The 16,917-nt window shown below is 38.5% G+C and overlaps 1 protein-coding gene across 1 annotated transcript in view; it reads right to left on the bottom strand.

Annotated features, from left to right (window-relative positions):
• Positions 1–16,917, bottom strand: part of NELL2 (neural EGFL like 2) — a 117,225-nt gene that overhangs the window by 91,557 nt on the left and 8,751 nt on the right. The window contains exons 3-8 of the mRNA XM_005419305.1: positions 12,162–12,335; positions 11,957–12,053; positions 10,251–10,323; positions 10,003–10,085; positions 8,879–9,007; positions 7,544–7,646 (exon numbers count right to left, since the gene is read on the bottom strand). Of these exons, the coding sequence (XP_005419362.1) occupies positions 7,544–7,646; positions 8,879–9,007; positions 10,003–10,085; positions 10,251–10,323; positions 11,957–12,053; positions 12,162–12,335 (659 nt within the window). The remainder of the gene's footprint in view (positions 1–7,543; positions 7,647–8,878; positions 9,008–10,002; positions 10,086–10,250; positions 10,324–11,956; positions 12,054–12,161; positions 12,336–16,917) is intronic.

Here is a 16,917-nt window from a genome sequence, read left to right as displayed (position 1 = left end):
CATAGCATGGCCTACAGCAAAATTCTCCATGTAAAAGAAATATTTTAATTCTCTACCAATAAAGTTACCAATATTATGTTTCCAATTTCTTCTTTAGTGCAGATTGCTACATATCCAGTGTAATGTATTTTAATGAATAAGGATTTACTTAAGCATACTTTATTTTAGTATTCACTCCTCAGGCACACAGTAAGACTAAAACTAGATGATTTTACCATTAACTGGAGTTCTCCTCATAGACTGATACACTGCCTCCAGATCTAGGGTCTTCTGGTGGAGCTCCATAATGCATGTGGTCCAGAGTAGCTAGAAGGCCACTCACCTAGGAGGAAGCCACACTTCAAGGCAAATAAAGTCTAAGACAGGCACAGGCACAGGCACTGACTCCCCCCAGTCCTCCTTTGCTAACAAGGAAAAACAAAATTCAAAGGACATAGGGAAGTAGGAAAGTAAACAAAATAGGAGCAAAATATTTTGAGAAGCCCAAAGTACTGTAAGATGTATTTCAGTATACTGTAAGCTATATTTTAATTTATAAAGAACAAAAGACATACAAGGAATGGGCTTCCTGCTCAGAGGGGAATTGGAATTGCAAGTCAAAAGACTCCCTGTTTTCCTTCTGATGGGGAATACTGCCCAGCTTGCAAAAAACAAAGGTCACCTGAGACCACATGCTCAGCAGCAAAAATCCCCTAACAATTCTGTCATTGGCTATTTAACAGAGATAAACCAAATATTGCTGTGGTGTAAGAGTAGTTTGAAAATTTCTATAGCTTTACAATGGAAAGTACAGCAGAGACTGAGCACCTAGGGTCATGGGTTAGACTGGCCCTGCCCACCAAAGCCAAGGGGATTCATTCCACTGTCTTCAGCTGGTTTTGAGCTCAGCACAGGAAAGGCCCCAAGACGTTCTTAGAGTGTCTCAACTTCCTGAGATGTCACAGATCCCAGAGAAGTGAAGTCTCTGAGGAGATCTTCCCAAAGTGTGTGAACTCCTGGTGGAAAGGACTGAAGAGAAAGACAGGCTGCTCTCAGTGGTGCCCAGCAACAGGACAGGAGGCAAGGGGCACAGACCAGAACACAAAAAAATCCATTTGGAGTGAAGAAAATATTTTGTTACTGTGAGGGTGACTGAGCACTGGCACAGGTTGCCCGGGAGGTTGTGGATTCTCCATCTGTGTAGATATTCAAAAGCTGTGTGGCCACAGCCCTGGGCAGCCTGCTCCACACAGCCCTGCTTGAGCATGAGGGTGGGACCAGGAGGCCTCCAGAGCTCCCTTCCAACCTCTGCCCTCTGGTGAGACTGACACTGCAGGAGCCATGCTGGATTCACACATGACAGGTGCAGCCAGCATGCTTTTCTATTCCAGCTCTGTAAATCTAAAACATCTCCACTGATCTTATCAAGCTACCTGAGTTCAATGACATGTTTTTTTCTTCTTCCAGAAGTATTTAATTAGAAAAAAAATGTTTTGTCCTATTTCTAAATGAATATGGATACTGACATTCTTTTGAAGTCACAAAAAGTAATAAAATGGTTTAAACAGTTGGTAAAGTACAGTGTAATTCATCTCAGTAGTACAAGTGGTACAATACAGTACAAGTACAATAAAAATGCTTTTTATTTGTCATTCCAGTGTGGTACTATCATTATATGTAATTCAAAAGCCGGAAAAATAAGGTTGATGTGAATCATTTCAGCACAGAAAATCCAGATAGTAGAGGCTGAATGGGCACTATTCTGCTAAATAACATTCAGAAGTTCTGCATGCTGACTATGGGAGGTTATAGTAAATATCACAGCTCTACAAAACAATCCAATGCTGGCTATAGTCAAGATATCTTTTAATGCTATTCTGAAGTAGGCTAATTTATCTGAATTTTCATATTAAAAAGAAACCTCAGAAGAACAGAATTTATGCTCTGTATGCACTTACGTTCTTTAAAAAGCCACACGTAAGTATTTAAAATCAAAAAGCAACTATTTGTTTTTATTAACCAGAATGTTGCTTCCCCTTTATATTCTAAAGTGTGCATTTTTTAAAGAACTATGATAAATGAGAAATCATTGTTTTACTGCTAAAAACTGCCTTTTCTTCCTGCAGTACTGATGTGTGCTCTGCCACCCCGAGCCTGCTGGCTGCTCACAGCCCTCAGACTCTTGCCATGTTCCATCCAGCCTGCTGGAGATGCTCTTCCATTTCCCTTCTTCTGATTTACTTCAAGGATAAGATGACCTCTTCAGTCAGTGACTAATCATTTCTCCAAGCTGCAGCCTCTCCTCTGTGCCACACTGAATGCAGAAACTTCTCTAGCACTTGGCTGAACAAGGCAGGGGCTGGCACCCCACTTGGCTACTGATGGAAGTCACCTAAGGCTAGAGGATGAAAGCGCAGGGGGGAAAGTGGCAATTTAGTAAAAATATGGAACTTGGTAAACAGCACAGACTTAAGTCCACAATGCTTCCAACTACCTGGATTAATTATGAATTTCACAGTAAGTTTAACCCATATTCCTTATGTTTCCAGATAAAAATTTTGCACTCTTGCTGATGCTCAATTGCTGCTGCAAAGAAGAAGCAGATGGGCTTTCACAGCTCCTTCTCTCTGTGTCAGTAGGCAACAAGTGCTGGAGTTTGCAGAAGAGTTTGGGGGGGAAAATGGGTAAATTATGAAGAGCAAGAGGGGAAATCCCTTTAATTTTAATAATAAAATTAAAAGTTTCTGCAAGATAGCAAGACAGATCACTGCATCAGAAACCCGTGCATGTTATCTAAGAGCTACAAAATTATATTTGTTTTAATTATTTTGCTAAAAATCCAAGTTATAGAACCCCTATACACACTCTCTCCCCATACCTGCTAGCACAAGAACCGTGACCTGATCCAATACAACCCTGATGTTTCTCAAAGTTGCTTAAAATACTTGTGTTAGACTGACAATTTGGCTACATACAATGCACCAGAAACCCATCAAATATCCTGTCTCAGAAAAAAAAACCAAAAACAAACAGGTATAAGGAAAAATCACAGCCTGCAGATTTGAGCATAATGGCTCAGATTTTAACCTCTACTGGAGTCTGTTGGGATGGATTTAAATAGTTTGCTGTTAAGTCAATAAGTATCTGCAGTGTCACTGGGAGGAAGAGAGTGATGAGAAGAGAGAAATTGCTTCATGGAAATCAGTCTTTGGTGATGGGAATTATTACTGCACCAGATACTGGCACAAATATCACTTCTGGTCTTATAATAACTAAAATCACCTAGATTGTTTAAAATACATTGGTTCCATTTTAAAAAGAATGCATATAGCTTTTGGAGGTGATGCCTTGGTGTTAATACACTGACTAATGAAAACATTACCATAATAGGATCTGCTGACCAAGCACCAATTCTCTCAGCTGCTAAGACATTGGCAGTCCTTCCACAATTCACTTAAAATAAATGAACTTGTCCTTGTACTTCTTAAGCCAAGCCTGTGGTCTAAAGCAATATTTATAGGGTCAGTAGGGAAGCTTAATCTCTCCTCAATTTGTACTGGTGCCTATCACCACACAAAGCATTTGTCTCCACAGAGGACAAAAAAAATTAATGATCTTTTGCACATACCTTCTCAGAATTCTTTAAAGTTGCATTGAGTATAGAAAAAGTAGTCTCTTCCCTCCAGCTCCAAAGAATTCTCCACAGGAAGCTCCCATTGAACTAAGATGTATGCTATGGCAGCTGGACTGAGTTTTACATTGTCTACAGCTGAAACATACATCCAACACACTGGCCCATTCATCTGCCCTGGAAGATTGCTGCTTCTTCGAGCCCATTACAGCTAATAGAAAACACAGTGATAATTTGCATTCATTGCCATTCCCCATGCTACCAGCATCGACCTTCACACAAGACAAAACAGTACAAGTTGTCTGAATGGCCTGAAACAAAGGTATGGAGTTAAGAGAGAAGGTCAGGATTTGGTTTTTTGTTTGCTTTGTGGCTTTTTTCCATTGGCTTACAAAAAGAACTAAAGTCAAAGTAATATTGGTTTTTAAAAAAATATCTAAACCTTTCCTTACTAAGTGTTCTTCCCTGAACTAAACATTTAAGAAAAACATGAATAGACAATTGTGCTGAAATTTCTGAAATGTTGAAAATGTCATTGAACAAGATGAAACAAAGCTTTACTGTCCAAAATGTAAATGCTGGACTGGGCTGAAATTTAATTCCTAGGATTTGGCAGCGTGGGAAAAAGTCTCTTAGCATAACAGTTTAATGCCAGAATCAAGCTTAAAAATCCAGCACTTTCCATTCCTCTTACACACCTGATATGCATCACAGTAACTGATGTAAGATTAGCTTCACAACTTCAGCTGTCTAAAAGTTCAGTATCTGATCTAAGCACCTGTATACAAGCCCAGGAAGATGTCCACTTCCAGAAGGCAACTACTCCCATCCCTTCCAGCCCCTCCCAGCACCAAGTGCCTTCTGGAGCTGCCAGTCCCTGCAGCTCATTATAAAGAGAGCCAAACTGGTGATGTCCACAACTAGTACGTGAAACACATCAGGTAAATGAAACAGCAAATGACAGCAGGCTTGAAAATGCTTGGTTACAGCATGTAACCCTCCCTGCAGTCTGAGTGCTAGCACACATCATGGCACACTGTACCAGCCAAGATGCTCTGAAGCAGTGCCAGGCACAAGCTGGGGACACAGCCTTGATCAGAGGCCATTCCCAGCCAACCATCTGGATGCAGATAACCTGCTGGGGGTGGGAAAGGGGAAGAGACTTCAACCATGTGAGCCGCAAGTGCCACAGGACTGTGCCTGCCCTATTTCATTTACTAGTGTAAGTGCAGCCACTTCAGATTGTATTCCCAAATTCTACATGCCTAAAGCCATGCAGAAGGACTCCATCCTCTGTCACTGAGGGGGAAAATAAAACCAACCAAAAAACCCTAACAAAAAAAAAAAAACAAAAAAAAAACCAAAAACAAACAAAAAAAACAACAACAACAACAAAAAAAACCCCACCAAAAATCCCAGAAAGCCTGCTTGCTGGTCACTGAAAGAGCCAGAAGTGCTGTACTCTTAACTCTCCTCTGCCAGCTGTCATTAAATCCAACATCACTCTTTTGATTTTTGGTGGCTTTGTTTTAACACCAGCAGAAGAAAGGAAGAGGTGTGGAGGGAAGCACTCAGCCCTGGGGGAGTGAGACACAGCCAAAGGTTCCAGCAGCTGTCACTGCCTGGGCACTTCTCAAACAAGAGCCTGGCAGAAACAGCCCATCATCTGGTATGAGATAACAAATACCAGGAACGAAGCATCAATATCCATACATGTTCTGTCCTGAAACAATTACTAAATCCAGCTAAAGAACAGTCTATCAGGCACCATTTTTTCTCAGCACTTACGACTGCTTATCCGAAACCAAGGATGTGGCTCCATGAGCAACACTCCCTAACTGGGGGTAACCCCCTAAGCTGTTTTTCCAATTATAAGCCATCTGTGTTCACTCTATATTATCCAGTCAGAAGCTACATCTCTTGCTGTTGTTCTGAGCACTGAAAACAATAAAGTTATTCTCGGAACCTGTCCAAATGGAGCAACTCAGCTTTGAACCCCTCCAGCAAGAACCAAGTTCAACAAGCACACTGACCTCAATCAGCTCAGACCCTGACCCAAAGACAACAAGACAGAATACAGCTGGCCTATGTATATGAACTCAGAGACAACTTAGCATTTCCACCAAATTGGCCTGGAGAATAAGTGACAGTCTTGCAGCTTCCATTGCCTCTAATTTCCACTCTTTCACTGGAATTTAACTACCCTGTCAATGAGACTCCAATTTACATTCTCTGTCCTTTGGTTCCTGGAATTCAGCCACTGTAAAAATGGTGTGATTTTTTTTCAAACGTCACTTTAAATAACCTAGACAAAATTAGGAAAAAATTTCAAAAGCAATTTTTTTATGTGTTTTGATCTAATTATTTTTCTGGTAGTTTGTCAAGAAAGTGGTGTGTGTTCATGTTAGCTATAAATTGAATTATGTACTGGCATCAAATTAGCAACACTCAAAGCTAAGACGCTTTGATAATATTAAGAATATCAAACAGGAAATTGCAGAGTAAACATCAGTGTGCTGTACCAGAACTGCATCTTAATTCAAAGTAGTACCAATGCTCTGTGACAAGGTCAGTGTCCATATGCTCATTCACATTTCTTGACTTTTGTCAAAACTTCCAATAAAAACAATTTTGGAAGAAGTCATATGATGTGAGTGCTTCCCCATTAACACCTGGATAGAGAATTCCCAACTCAATTTACAGGCAGTACATTACAAAAACATACTTCAGAGGATCAAGTTTTCAAATTCTACCAACATGGTCAGAAATTCAAACAGCCTCAACAAGAGCCTTGAATGCCACACATATCACATTCCTGAATTACCAATTACCCTGAGTTATCTAATATGCATGGAAATTCTCTGTAGCTGGTTAAAAAAGTATCTGAATTCTTATTCCCTCTTAATTAGAATTAATCTACTTGAGTAAGTTAATAAGGGTTCATAAAAAGGGATGGTTTGTGTAACTTCTAACACAATTAAATATTAATAAACTCCTGTGGGAGCTAGATCAATGGAGTACAAAACGTCTTCCTGAGTTTTATCTTAAAACATGTCATTTTAACCAGTTATGTATTTCTCTACACTCTGTAGGAAGTTTTATACAGCAGTAGAACAGTGATGAAACCACACAGCAAAATCTCAACATTTACAGAATAAAGAAGTGTGTGCATCTCATGCTCAATTTTAAGAATGGATTCCACCATAGTCTGAAATAACTAGCCATCACATATGGAATACACATACATAATCAATCTGAAATACTATTTATAGTCCATCTAGATAGAGGTTAACCTGAAATTCCCCTTCTCTGGCCCTACTTGCAACAAAAGCAGAATACCATAAAACCTAAAGTTAATCATGTATCCAATCGGAAAAGACAAAATACATCACATTTTTCCATTTTTCCTTTAATTATTTTACAACCTTTTGTGAAATAACACTTCTAGGTGTCTGGGTTTTGCTGGTTTCTTCTTTTCTCTTAACTGAGGAAGAAGAATCATGAATCTGAACCTCCATTTCTAAGCTCAATAACGTAAGGTTGGTAGTACACTCTTCTTGTGATAAAGGTGTTGGAGACCCTGGTCAAACACCAGCAATTGTTCCTGAATTTGTAGCAGTTTGGTCTAAAACATAGATAATGGAAGTCTGCAGAAAGCTTTGTAAGCAAATTTTTTCATCTTTTTAAATTTTGAAAATAAACGTGTGTGCTAAATAAAAACAAAATAACTAAACTGAAACAAAATATCCCACCTTAAATATTGAAACCTTCTGGTTATCAGTTCACCAGAACACTTCAGAGAAATCCAAGTTCCCTGACTCCTCAACCCAGCTATTTAATGACCAGTTCTTTCACTGACATATTTACAGAAAGGTTCACGTTATTTCAGATTTCAAAGCATTCATTAGCAAGAGGCACAACAGTGAAACTTACACTGACATTCCTTGCAGCACTTGCCATCCACATAGGCCAGGGCAGAGTTCAGAGGACAGTCAGCGAGGGGGCAAACCAGAGCCTCGCACTGCACAGTGCCATTCTAGGAGAACAAAAGGTGCTTAACTGCAGGTTTTATTTAGCAGTAGCAGAGATGTTCTCAAACACAGGAACTTGAAAATCTATTTTTAAATACAATGAACTTTCTAACAATGTCCAAAAAAAGATAGTTTAACATGGGTCTTTTAATAACTGCAAGAACAGAAACCATACCTTTAGAATGCCACACATACAATCTTTTAACATGAATGATGTGCTCTTTGAGATGATAATGATTAAATTTTTTTTAGAGGCAAACCTATTTGGAGGCAAAACATTCTGCCAATCAGGAAAAAAACTGACAGATTACTGTGAAATGACAACTGCACAGAACAATACTCTGCCTTCTGATTTTATGTTAGAGAGAATATATGTCTAAATGGTGGCAATATTACAGCTGTGAGAAAAATCCAAGACAAAAATATGCAATGAATTTAATGCTAAATTCAACGAATTTTAAACATTTATCAGATTTGATGCCATAAAATACTAAAAGCAAAATTAATATCCATCCAGAAATATAAAGGTAAAAAAAATATTAAGCTTAAAGAGACCCATTTAGCCAATTATAAATAGCAGCAAATCAATCTAAGGTGCAGTACAGACAACGACAACCTTTTCATTGGCTTCTAATGGCCTTTGGATTAAGGATTTAATGAGTTCAAATGGAATGAAAGAGTTTTATATGAATGGACAGCAATACAGACACCCTAGCTTAGTACCTGGAAGGATACTTGCAATCACGTATGGAGTTGTGATACCTTTGGGAATCTTCCATCCACCAAATCTTTTTCATTGGTAATATAACAAAGCTTGCATATGACCCTGACATTTTATTTTTTATTACTTATTGAGATGTAACCAAAGGCAACCAAAGGAAATCAGGCACAAGGGATCTATTAAATTATTTGCTAAGAAAAAGGCTGTGTTTTTAGAGACAAAAAACAAGGAATTAAAATTCCAGAGAAACCTATTTGCAACTCAGTGCAAGGGAACAACATGAAATCTAAGTATATTCCCTAGCACCTGCATATGGTGACATGAAATAGAGGAGCTACACATGCTAGTAAGTGCAGAAAATAGAGGAAAACATATTTATTAATACTATTCCTTAGATTTGGAACAGATTTTTAACTTCTTTGTTGTTAGTACCTAGCATACATCTGGAAGTTCTCAATAAACCTATTCAGAGGAAACACTGGAGTTCCTGACTCTCCACTCAAACCATAGCCATACCATGCAAGTGCAGTTCTTACAGCCATCCGTCCAGGATTCAAACTCTCTGTAGGTTGTGCCTTTCATTGTGCAGGTTCTCTCACAGTAGCACTGATCCAACTTGTTCATCCTCTGCTCAGCTTGAGACAACTGTATTTACAGTTCACAAAAATGTTTTGAATTTTTAAGTGGCCTCCACATTAGTAAAAACACAATTCAAACTGTGCCCAGTACACAGATGAGAGAATACATTTAGGAAAACACAATCAGAGATAATAAAACAATTTAATCATGTTGTATTGTTAAATACAACATGATTAAAGCATCAGCTATTCAGAGATGGAAATTGAGAAGTGAGACACAATGCATTGCATCTTTCTTATCACCCTGACATCAGGGACATCATAAAAAAAAATGAACAGGTCAAGATGGGTACAGCTCCTCATTTCTCATATTTGTATTGGCACACTGATCAAGAATTTTGCTCCACATCAAGTACTCGCAGACAGAGGGGCCAAATAAGCTCAGAACCGACATTAGCAACTTTTTCTGCTCTTCAGCCAAGGCATTTCTAACATTAGTGTATCAAAGCAGCTAGGTAACAGCATTCCAGCAGATATCTAAAGAACTGACATTTAAAATCACAGTATTCTACTTTCACCAGCAGACATGAATGTCTTTGGTGTAGTATTCTACAGGAAGAAATAAGAAAGTCCTGGTTTAGTTCCTGATTCTTAGTTCCTTGTCTTGCATATATTTTGTCTGAACGTGCCTTTGGCAGCTCAGGTCTTGAAAAGTCTTGGTAAGTCTTGCTGTAATAAACACAGTTATCTATTTCATTCTAGGTTTATTGATTTATTAGCCTTATAGGTAGAGTTTAGATATCTATGAGCCCTTTCCTTGCTCAGGGATTTGGATGGTCTTTACTATTAAAATTCATGATTCTATAAAAATATTAAAACACAAGAAAACTCTCTGAACTGAGAATCTGTATGTATAAATTTGGCAGAGATATATAAAGATGCAAACATACCATGCAGGGATGTTCTGCACACAGCCATACAAGCATGACTAATCTAAAAATACAGCAAATAAAGACTGGCAATCCTAATTGCTTCTATGAATAGAGTCCTAGTAAACATTACCTTAGCTGATGTTTTTGCTAAAATGTCTTGCAGTTCCATAATTTTCTGCACAAGTCCATGGAAGTCATTACAAGTTGGGCATGCTGGAATAATACAACACATGTTAATAAAATAATTCACAATAGGTTCAATCATGCCAAAGTTGACAAACAATACACTTAAATCCAAGGTTTTAAGAAAGCTTGTAGGACAGAAAGAAGGTAAAAAGCACACCTTTCATTTTATGATATAAGAATTAATAGACTTACTGCGATTAAGATCTGGGCACTGAGAAATAAATCCTTGAGGCATGACAAGTAATTGCACATCTTGCATTATGCCCTATGTGATAGTGGAGAGAAAACAAAAGGATACATTCTTTTTACCTGTCAAAATTATGTTTTTTCATTCACCATGTAAAACATTAAAACCCACAAAGAAAAACTACCTGATTTAAAAAAAATACTTATGAATAAACAGTTTTGTGTCTAGACTCATTTCAGTGATAGAAGAATAAGTAGAAATAAAAATAGATAGATGTACAGGCATACTGAATAATTTTTAGAGACATAAGATTAAATGTCAAGATATAATTATGTGGCAAGAGTTTGGTAGGTTTGAATTCATTGTTATTTTTAGTTAGTCACTGCAGAAAAGCTTGCAAATGACCTTTAAAAAGTAATTTGAAAACAGCTGCAGTTTCAGTTACTTAGAAATACTCTTTTAAATAAAATGCAAATTTTTTACAAGCTATAACTCTTAAATAGATTTGAAGACTAAAGAAACAAGAGTCAAGAAAAATACATTAATGCAAACCCTTAATGAGTTTGTGCTGGTTTTGGCTGGAGTAGAGTTAATTTTCTTCACAGAAAAGTAGCTGGCATGAGGTTGTGCTTTGGATTTGTGCTGGAAACAGTGCTGATAACACTGGGATGTTACAGAAATTACACAGCAGCAAGGCCTTTTCTGCTTCTCCTACCACCCCACCAGTGAGGAGGCTGGGGATGCACAAGGAGTTGGGAGAGACACAGGCAGGACAGCTGCCCCAGCTGACCAAAGAAGGGGTCATATCTGAGGGGGTCATAGGGCATCAGGCACAGCATTTAAAGCTGGGGCAAGAAGAAAGTAGGGAACATTTGGAGTGGTGGCATTTGCCTTCCCAAGTATCCATTACAGAGCCCTGCTTTCCTGGGGATGGCTGAACACCTGCTTGCCCATGCAAAGTGGTGAATGAATTCCTTGTTTTGCTTTGCTTTACCTATTAAACTCTGTCTCAAACCACAAATGTTCTAGCTTTTACCCTTCCAATTCCTTCCCTCATCCCACCAGGAGGGAAGTGAGCAAGTGGCTAGGTGGTGCCAGCTGGGGTTAGACCACAACAAATTCTGATGGGGATCCTTCCACAAAGCTTGCAAAATGCTGAGAAACTACATGTCTGTTACACATCTGCAAAGCTGCATGTTGTTAAAAACTCAGGGAGATTTCAGCATGAAATTCAACTATGATGTCTGGAAAGGGATGATTTCACCCAGAAGAACAGATCCCATGCTTGCTGGCAGATTTTACATGCTTAGTTAAGATATAATTAGTAGCCAGTAGGCTGCTCTCCAATAGCAAAGGCCAAAGAGCAATTTCAAAGCAATCCAAGAGCTGTGTTATGATTAGAGAAGCGCAAACTGATTGAGCACAAACCAATGACCTCCTGAGATAATCTACTCCAACTTCCCTGCTCAAGCAGGACCAGCTACAGCAGATCGCCTAGGACTGCGTCCAAACGGCTTCTGCCTGTCCCCATAGTTGTCTTTCTTTGACAATCCTCACAGTAGAATTGTTTTCTGATGTTCAGATAAGATCCTCCTGAGCCTTCTCTTCTCCAGGCTGAACAATTCCAAATCTCTCAGCCTCTCATTATATGAAAGATGATTCAATCCCTTTAATAATTTATTTCACTCTTTATCTTTCAGGGAATGCATACCTTAAAATAACCATGTGCAGTATTCCTCTGTCCCAGCCAAAAGGTTGTACCCAAAGGTAGGTCCATGAAAGGCTTCTCCACAACTCTTTCATAAATTCTAAAAAGGAACGGGAAAATACAATCCCAAGTTGTTATCATTTAATTTACTCGGAGCTCAAATATTCCAAATGTGACAACTTCTTATAAAACAGCACTCTTTACTTACTTATTGCAGTCCACATGTAATATCAAGTGAGAGGCACTGATTGCTAAGGAAAGTCTGTGCCATTTATCATCTGCCAAAATGTATGGGAACACTTCTGTGTGGGAGCGATGACTGCCTGAACGATAATGCAACCTGATTTCATTTCGATGACCGCTGCTTTCCAGCTCCAGGTACCTGTACCATAAACGCATCATCATGTCATGAACCATTCTTTTCAGCACAGCAACATTTTACATAAGACATCTTCTCATCATCATGCAAGAGCTATTTAAAAAAAAAACGAAGAAAAACAAGCAGATACAAAGGCAAAAGTAGACCCTTTTCAGATTTCCACTGCATCTCACTTCTCAGTGACAAATAATAGCAGGTTCAAACTTTCATGTAACTACACAAGATTCCAAGCCAAATATGTTCTCCTCTAACAAAACAATTTTCCATAACATGATCTGAATTACACTATTATAAATAATTGCCTTATACAATGAAAGCACAATGGGAATACTCTGAAGGCCTGAATGCACAAAAGACAACTCCAAGTTCTACAATAGCCACATCATTAGTAATTACCAAGGGAAGTAAAGACTGAGACTGAACACTGCTTTGTTGGCTTTTATATGAACTGTTACATCTTTCATTTTCTGTAATAAAATTTCTCCAAATATATATAAAATCAAGAAATGCTAACTCTTCAGAACAATTTATATATGTGTATTTATTTGCTTTGTTAAATTAGTATGTGTATTTTCAGGGTGGGTGTACACACACATATATACACATCTATATATGTATACACATATATATGTAAATATGGATATATACAGCAAAAAGCCAGCAGTGCAGCTGTGCTAAGTGAATGTAGCAGATTGCAAATACAAGCTTTGATGATGAAATTACAGCTGTCCAATTTAAAAAGCACTCCATAACCAAACTCAGTTCTTAGACAGGCTGTCTCTCACATGTCGTACATCTTCTGGGAAAAAGCCTGACTAACCATTTCTTTTTAAAGTACTAAGTTTCCCATTTTAAAACTCCCCAAGAAAATTATTTTTACACAGGAAAGAGAAAGGGAAATAGAGATTCTCTAACAATCATATGCAACCTAAAGTTAAAGAGCAAGGAGAATAACGGATGGGGTAAGATACACAACAACTGGGAGAATGGACAATTCATTTTTGTGCCTACATCTGCAATCAGACATGGCAGTGGCTTGTAAGCTGAGTGCACATGTCATGAGTGATACCATTTACTTTAACAGACTATCTATATTAAGGAATAGAAGAGACAATGATTGTTGTTTTGATGAGTAAAAATGAGACCAAATCAAAACTATCCTGTACAATCATCATCCCTAGGAGAAGGCTGGGCTTACTGCACATCCCTACTTCCTTCAGGGTGTTCCACAGTGGAACATACCTAGCAATAGCACAAAAACCACTAGTTTTTTTGCAAAACCAGCAAAGGACAATTTTTTCTTCCTCCCCACGTATTAAGAAAGCAGTTAACTAGAGTCAGATATAAATTTTATAATCAATTTACCTCCTCATGGCCCAAAAATAATTTTTGCATTGGCAAGAAGTGGAAACTAATTGAAGGCCTGTCTGGAAAAATTGCAGAACAGTGGCAGAACTTCAGTCAACTTAATAACCTTCTTCATAACTCAAGCTTCAAGGATAAAAATAAGGTTACTCTCAAGCCAAAAGAGAAGGGGAACATTAGAGAACTTGACTCCTCCAATAACTTTTAAGTGTCTCCACCCATCTGCAGAAAATAAATGGAAAACGAAAGGCATTGATATGTTGAAGCATTACCTGCTGGTAGAACTAAGAGCTCTCCTTCATCCCAAGTCAATAGCAGAACTGTTGGCAGCACACAAAGATGCAGGCAGGGAACAAACTACACTACTAGACATACAGTCACCACCGAAGGGATAAAACAAACACTTGTGTTGCCCTTATGCATGTAAGATAATGAAACCTCTGCAGATGAATCATGGATTTTCCAATAAAAAGAAGACATTGCTGGATAAATTTCATTAATTAAGAACTGCTGAGAGAGGATGCTGACAATCGATGATGCCCTAATAAGCAAAGAAATTTTCATACACAAAGCTGCACAGAAACTGTGGACACTTGTACTTTTGTTTTAATGGTGATTAACACACTGTTTTGACATTCACAGACAATATCTTTTGTTCTTCCATTTGGTAAACTAACAAATATAACTACCTTTGAAATAAGAAAACATGAATCAAAATGAAAAAGAAAATAACAACCATTAGGAGAATTATTAGGAGAATCATTTATGGTTTATTAATAATCTGTAGAGGCAGCAGCAAAACACAATTAGAAAAGCAAGTGAAATGACAGCCAAAGCAATACCGCTTTCAGCTTGAACAAATGCCATGATGCTGAAATATAGATGTGAAAGTGAATCATTTCTACTCAATTTTTTTACAAAATGCTGTGCTTGCTATTCCCCTTTTCTACATTTGTTTAACTGCCTGGACTTACACGGCTCTGTCTCAGCCTCATGAGTTTCAGGAGATAGGACAAGACTCAGCAGTGACAAACATATATGGGTGAAAATGCAAAGTCTGCCCACAGTGAGGCTTCTTGTTCCATCCATGAGGCTGCAACATTGGGTGCATGGTTTCCAAAGGTTTGGAAGAATCTTCCAGAAAGTATGCTAAGCAATACCAAACAGACTTGGATTTTAGAAATTCACATCTGGTGACAAAACCACTCTATACTTCTCGGTACAGTCCAGATTACTAACCATTTGAGAGAAAAAGGAGGGTGACCTTAACTCCTGAAGGACTTGCTCCCAAAAGAAAGAGTAACTGCATTGTACTGCAGTCTTCTCCTAGCCAAGAATCTCATTACTGAAAAGCTTCAGGGGAACCTCATCAGCTGAATCACCAGTTCCTTGTCCACATCAGCCTAGCCCAGCCCAGTCATCGCACGGAGAGTAGCAGCCAAATATATCCCATTTTAAACATCACTTCTCCCAAAAGCTCTGAGGTCTTCTATGCTGCAGAAGGCAAGCGACTATTGGAGTGAAAAATAAACCACAATGAGAAACCCAACACAACAGCAGAACCTGCACCTCTCTTTCTAAAATCTGTAACCTCTGTGGTTTTTTAATCAGTACCAGCCTACTTGATTTTAAGTCCCCCCCAAAAAAACCACACCCACCTTGGGTTAAACTTGGATTTAACTTCACAGGGAGATGATATGTGCTTATGTTTTGCTATGTTCAACATGCAGAGAAGAAAATGCCAATCTGGAAAAAAAGGTTGCTACAACTCTGTAGATCACTCTGTGTGTGCACAACCATTGCAAAGGCAACAGCCAAGGCCACAGCATCAGATCAGCTGCTCTGCCTGGAAACCAGCCAGCCAGTGATCCCTAATGTACTGTCTAGGGAGGAGCCTGTCTTTGTAAGAGGAGGAAATTTGTTTTGCATGCCCTGGAGGAACCTGAGACAGAAAATGTTTGCTCTGCTGCTCAGCACTGATCTATTGTAACTTCTAGGTAAGAGCTGGGACTCAGCAGATCTGCTCAGCTGTGGAGTTCTAATGACCATGCACAGGGCATGTGGTCACACCAGCCTAGGCACAACCTGCTCTTTGGGAGGCAACAGAGGAGCACAAGGGAGACTCTGGCAGTAGAAGTCAGGATGTACAGCAAAAAGTTAGAGATTTAGAGGGTGAAACACCAGATGGTCTCAGTGCACACAGAAGCAGTCTGAGAAGAGGGAGCTACGGCCATTCCAGCTAACAGGCAGTGTTGGCAACACCAGGTCTTTGATGGCTCACTTGTTCACACCTGGCATCCTTTCTCACACAACAAATGCACACACTTACTCCACACAACTAATAATTTCAACTTGCATTTACCATGTATACAAGTACTTCAGAAGCTAAAGGCAAAATATCATGTCTGCTGCTTATGAATTTATAACAGAGTGGTGGGGTTTTTTAACTTTGCCCACTCACATTTATTGGTATAATGCTAAAATATTTCTTCATGGCTCTTTGGCCTATACTGAAAAAAAGGCAAATAAATAAAATTAAAGAGCAATATGTACTTAAGAAAAAAAAATTAAAATCCTTATCCCCATTACTTATAAAAAAATCTTTATCTGAATATTTTTGCTATCAAAGTTGTGCCTTTTTTGTTAGGTTTATTAACATAAAACATTAAAAAAGAAAAAAGAGATCCTACAAAGTAGACCTCATTGCACAATAGCAGCAAGCAATTCTACTAGGAGTAGATTATGAAGATATAAAAGCAACTCATGCAGCACCACTACCACATTCAGCAATGCATTATTTGCTATTTTCTGTGGTATCATGACTGGGTGCTCAGGAGTGTGAGCTTTATTTTTCTATATTTCAGAACACTTAATTTGGAAGCAACACTAAGTGTTCTGAAACACTACCTATGAGTTTTTATTGCTTAGTGCATCCCCTAGAACAACATGGCACCAAAATATCCCCAGACAGATTATAACTTTTTCAACCGAAATTATTCTATGGTTATATGAAAAGTCAAGTGGTGGCTTCATTTTACCTGTAAGAATCTAGTTCCCACCTCTTACTTACACTACTGCTTGATCTTACTGGTTTTATCCTTTTCCATCTAGAGGTCTATCTAGACAAGAGAAGACTAGCATTTTTATTGGGGACTATTAGTTTAAAAACTGTCTTTGCTTTTCTGGATAAGTTGTAGCTCTTAATGCAAGTGCACAATGG

Source organism: Geospiza fortis, unplaced genomic scaffold (genome assembly GCF_000277835.1).
Source record: "Geospiza fortis unplaced genomic scaffold, GeoFor_1.0 scaffold166, whole genome shotgun sequence".
NCBI classification, from domain to species: Eukaryota; Metazoa; Chordata; class Aves; order Passeriformes; family Thraupidae; genus Geospiza; species Geospiza fortis.
This window is presented reverse-complemented; position numbering and strand designations above follow the sequence as displayed.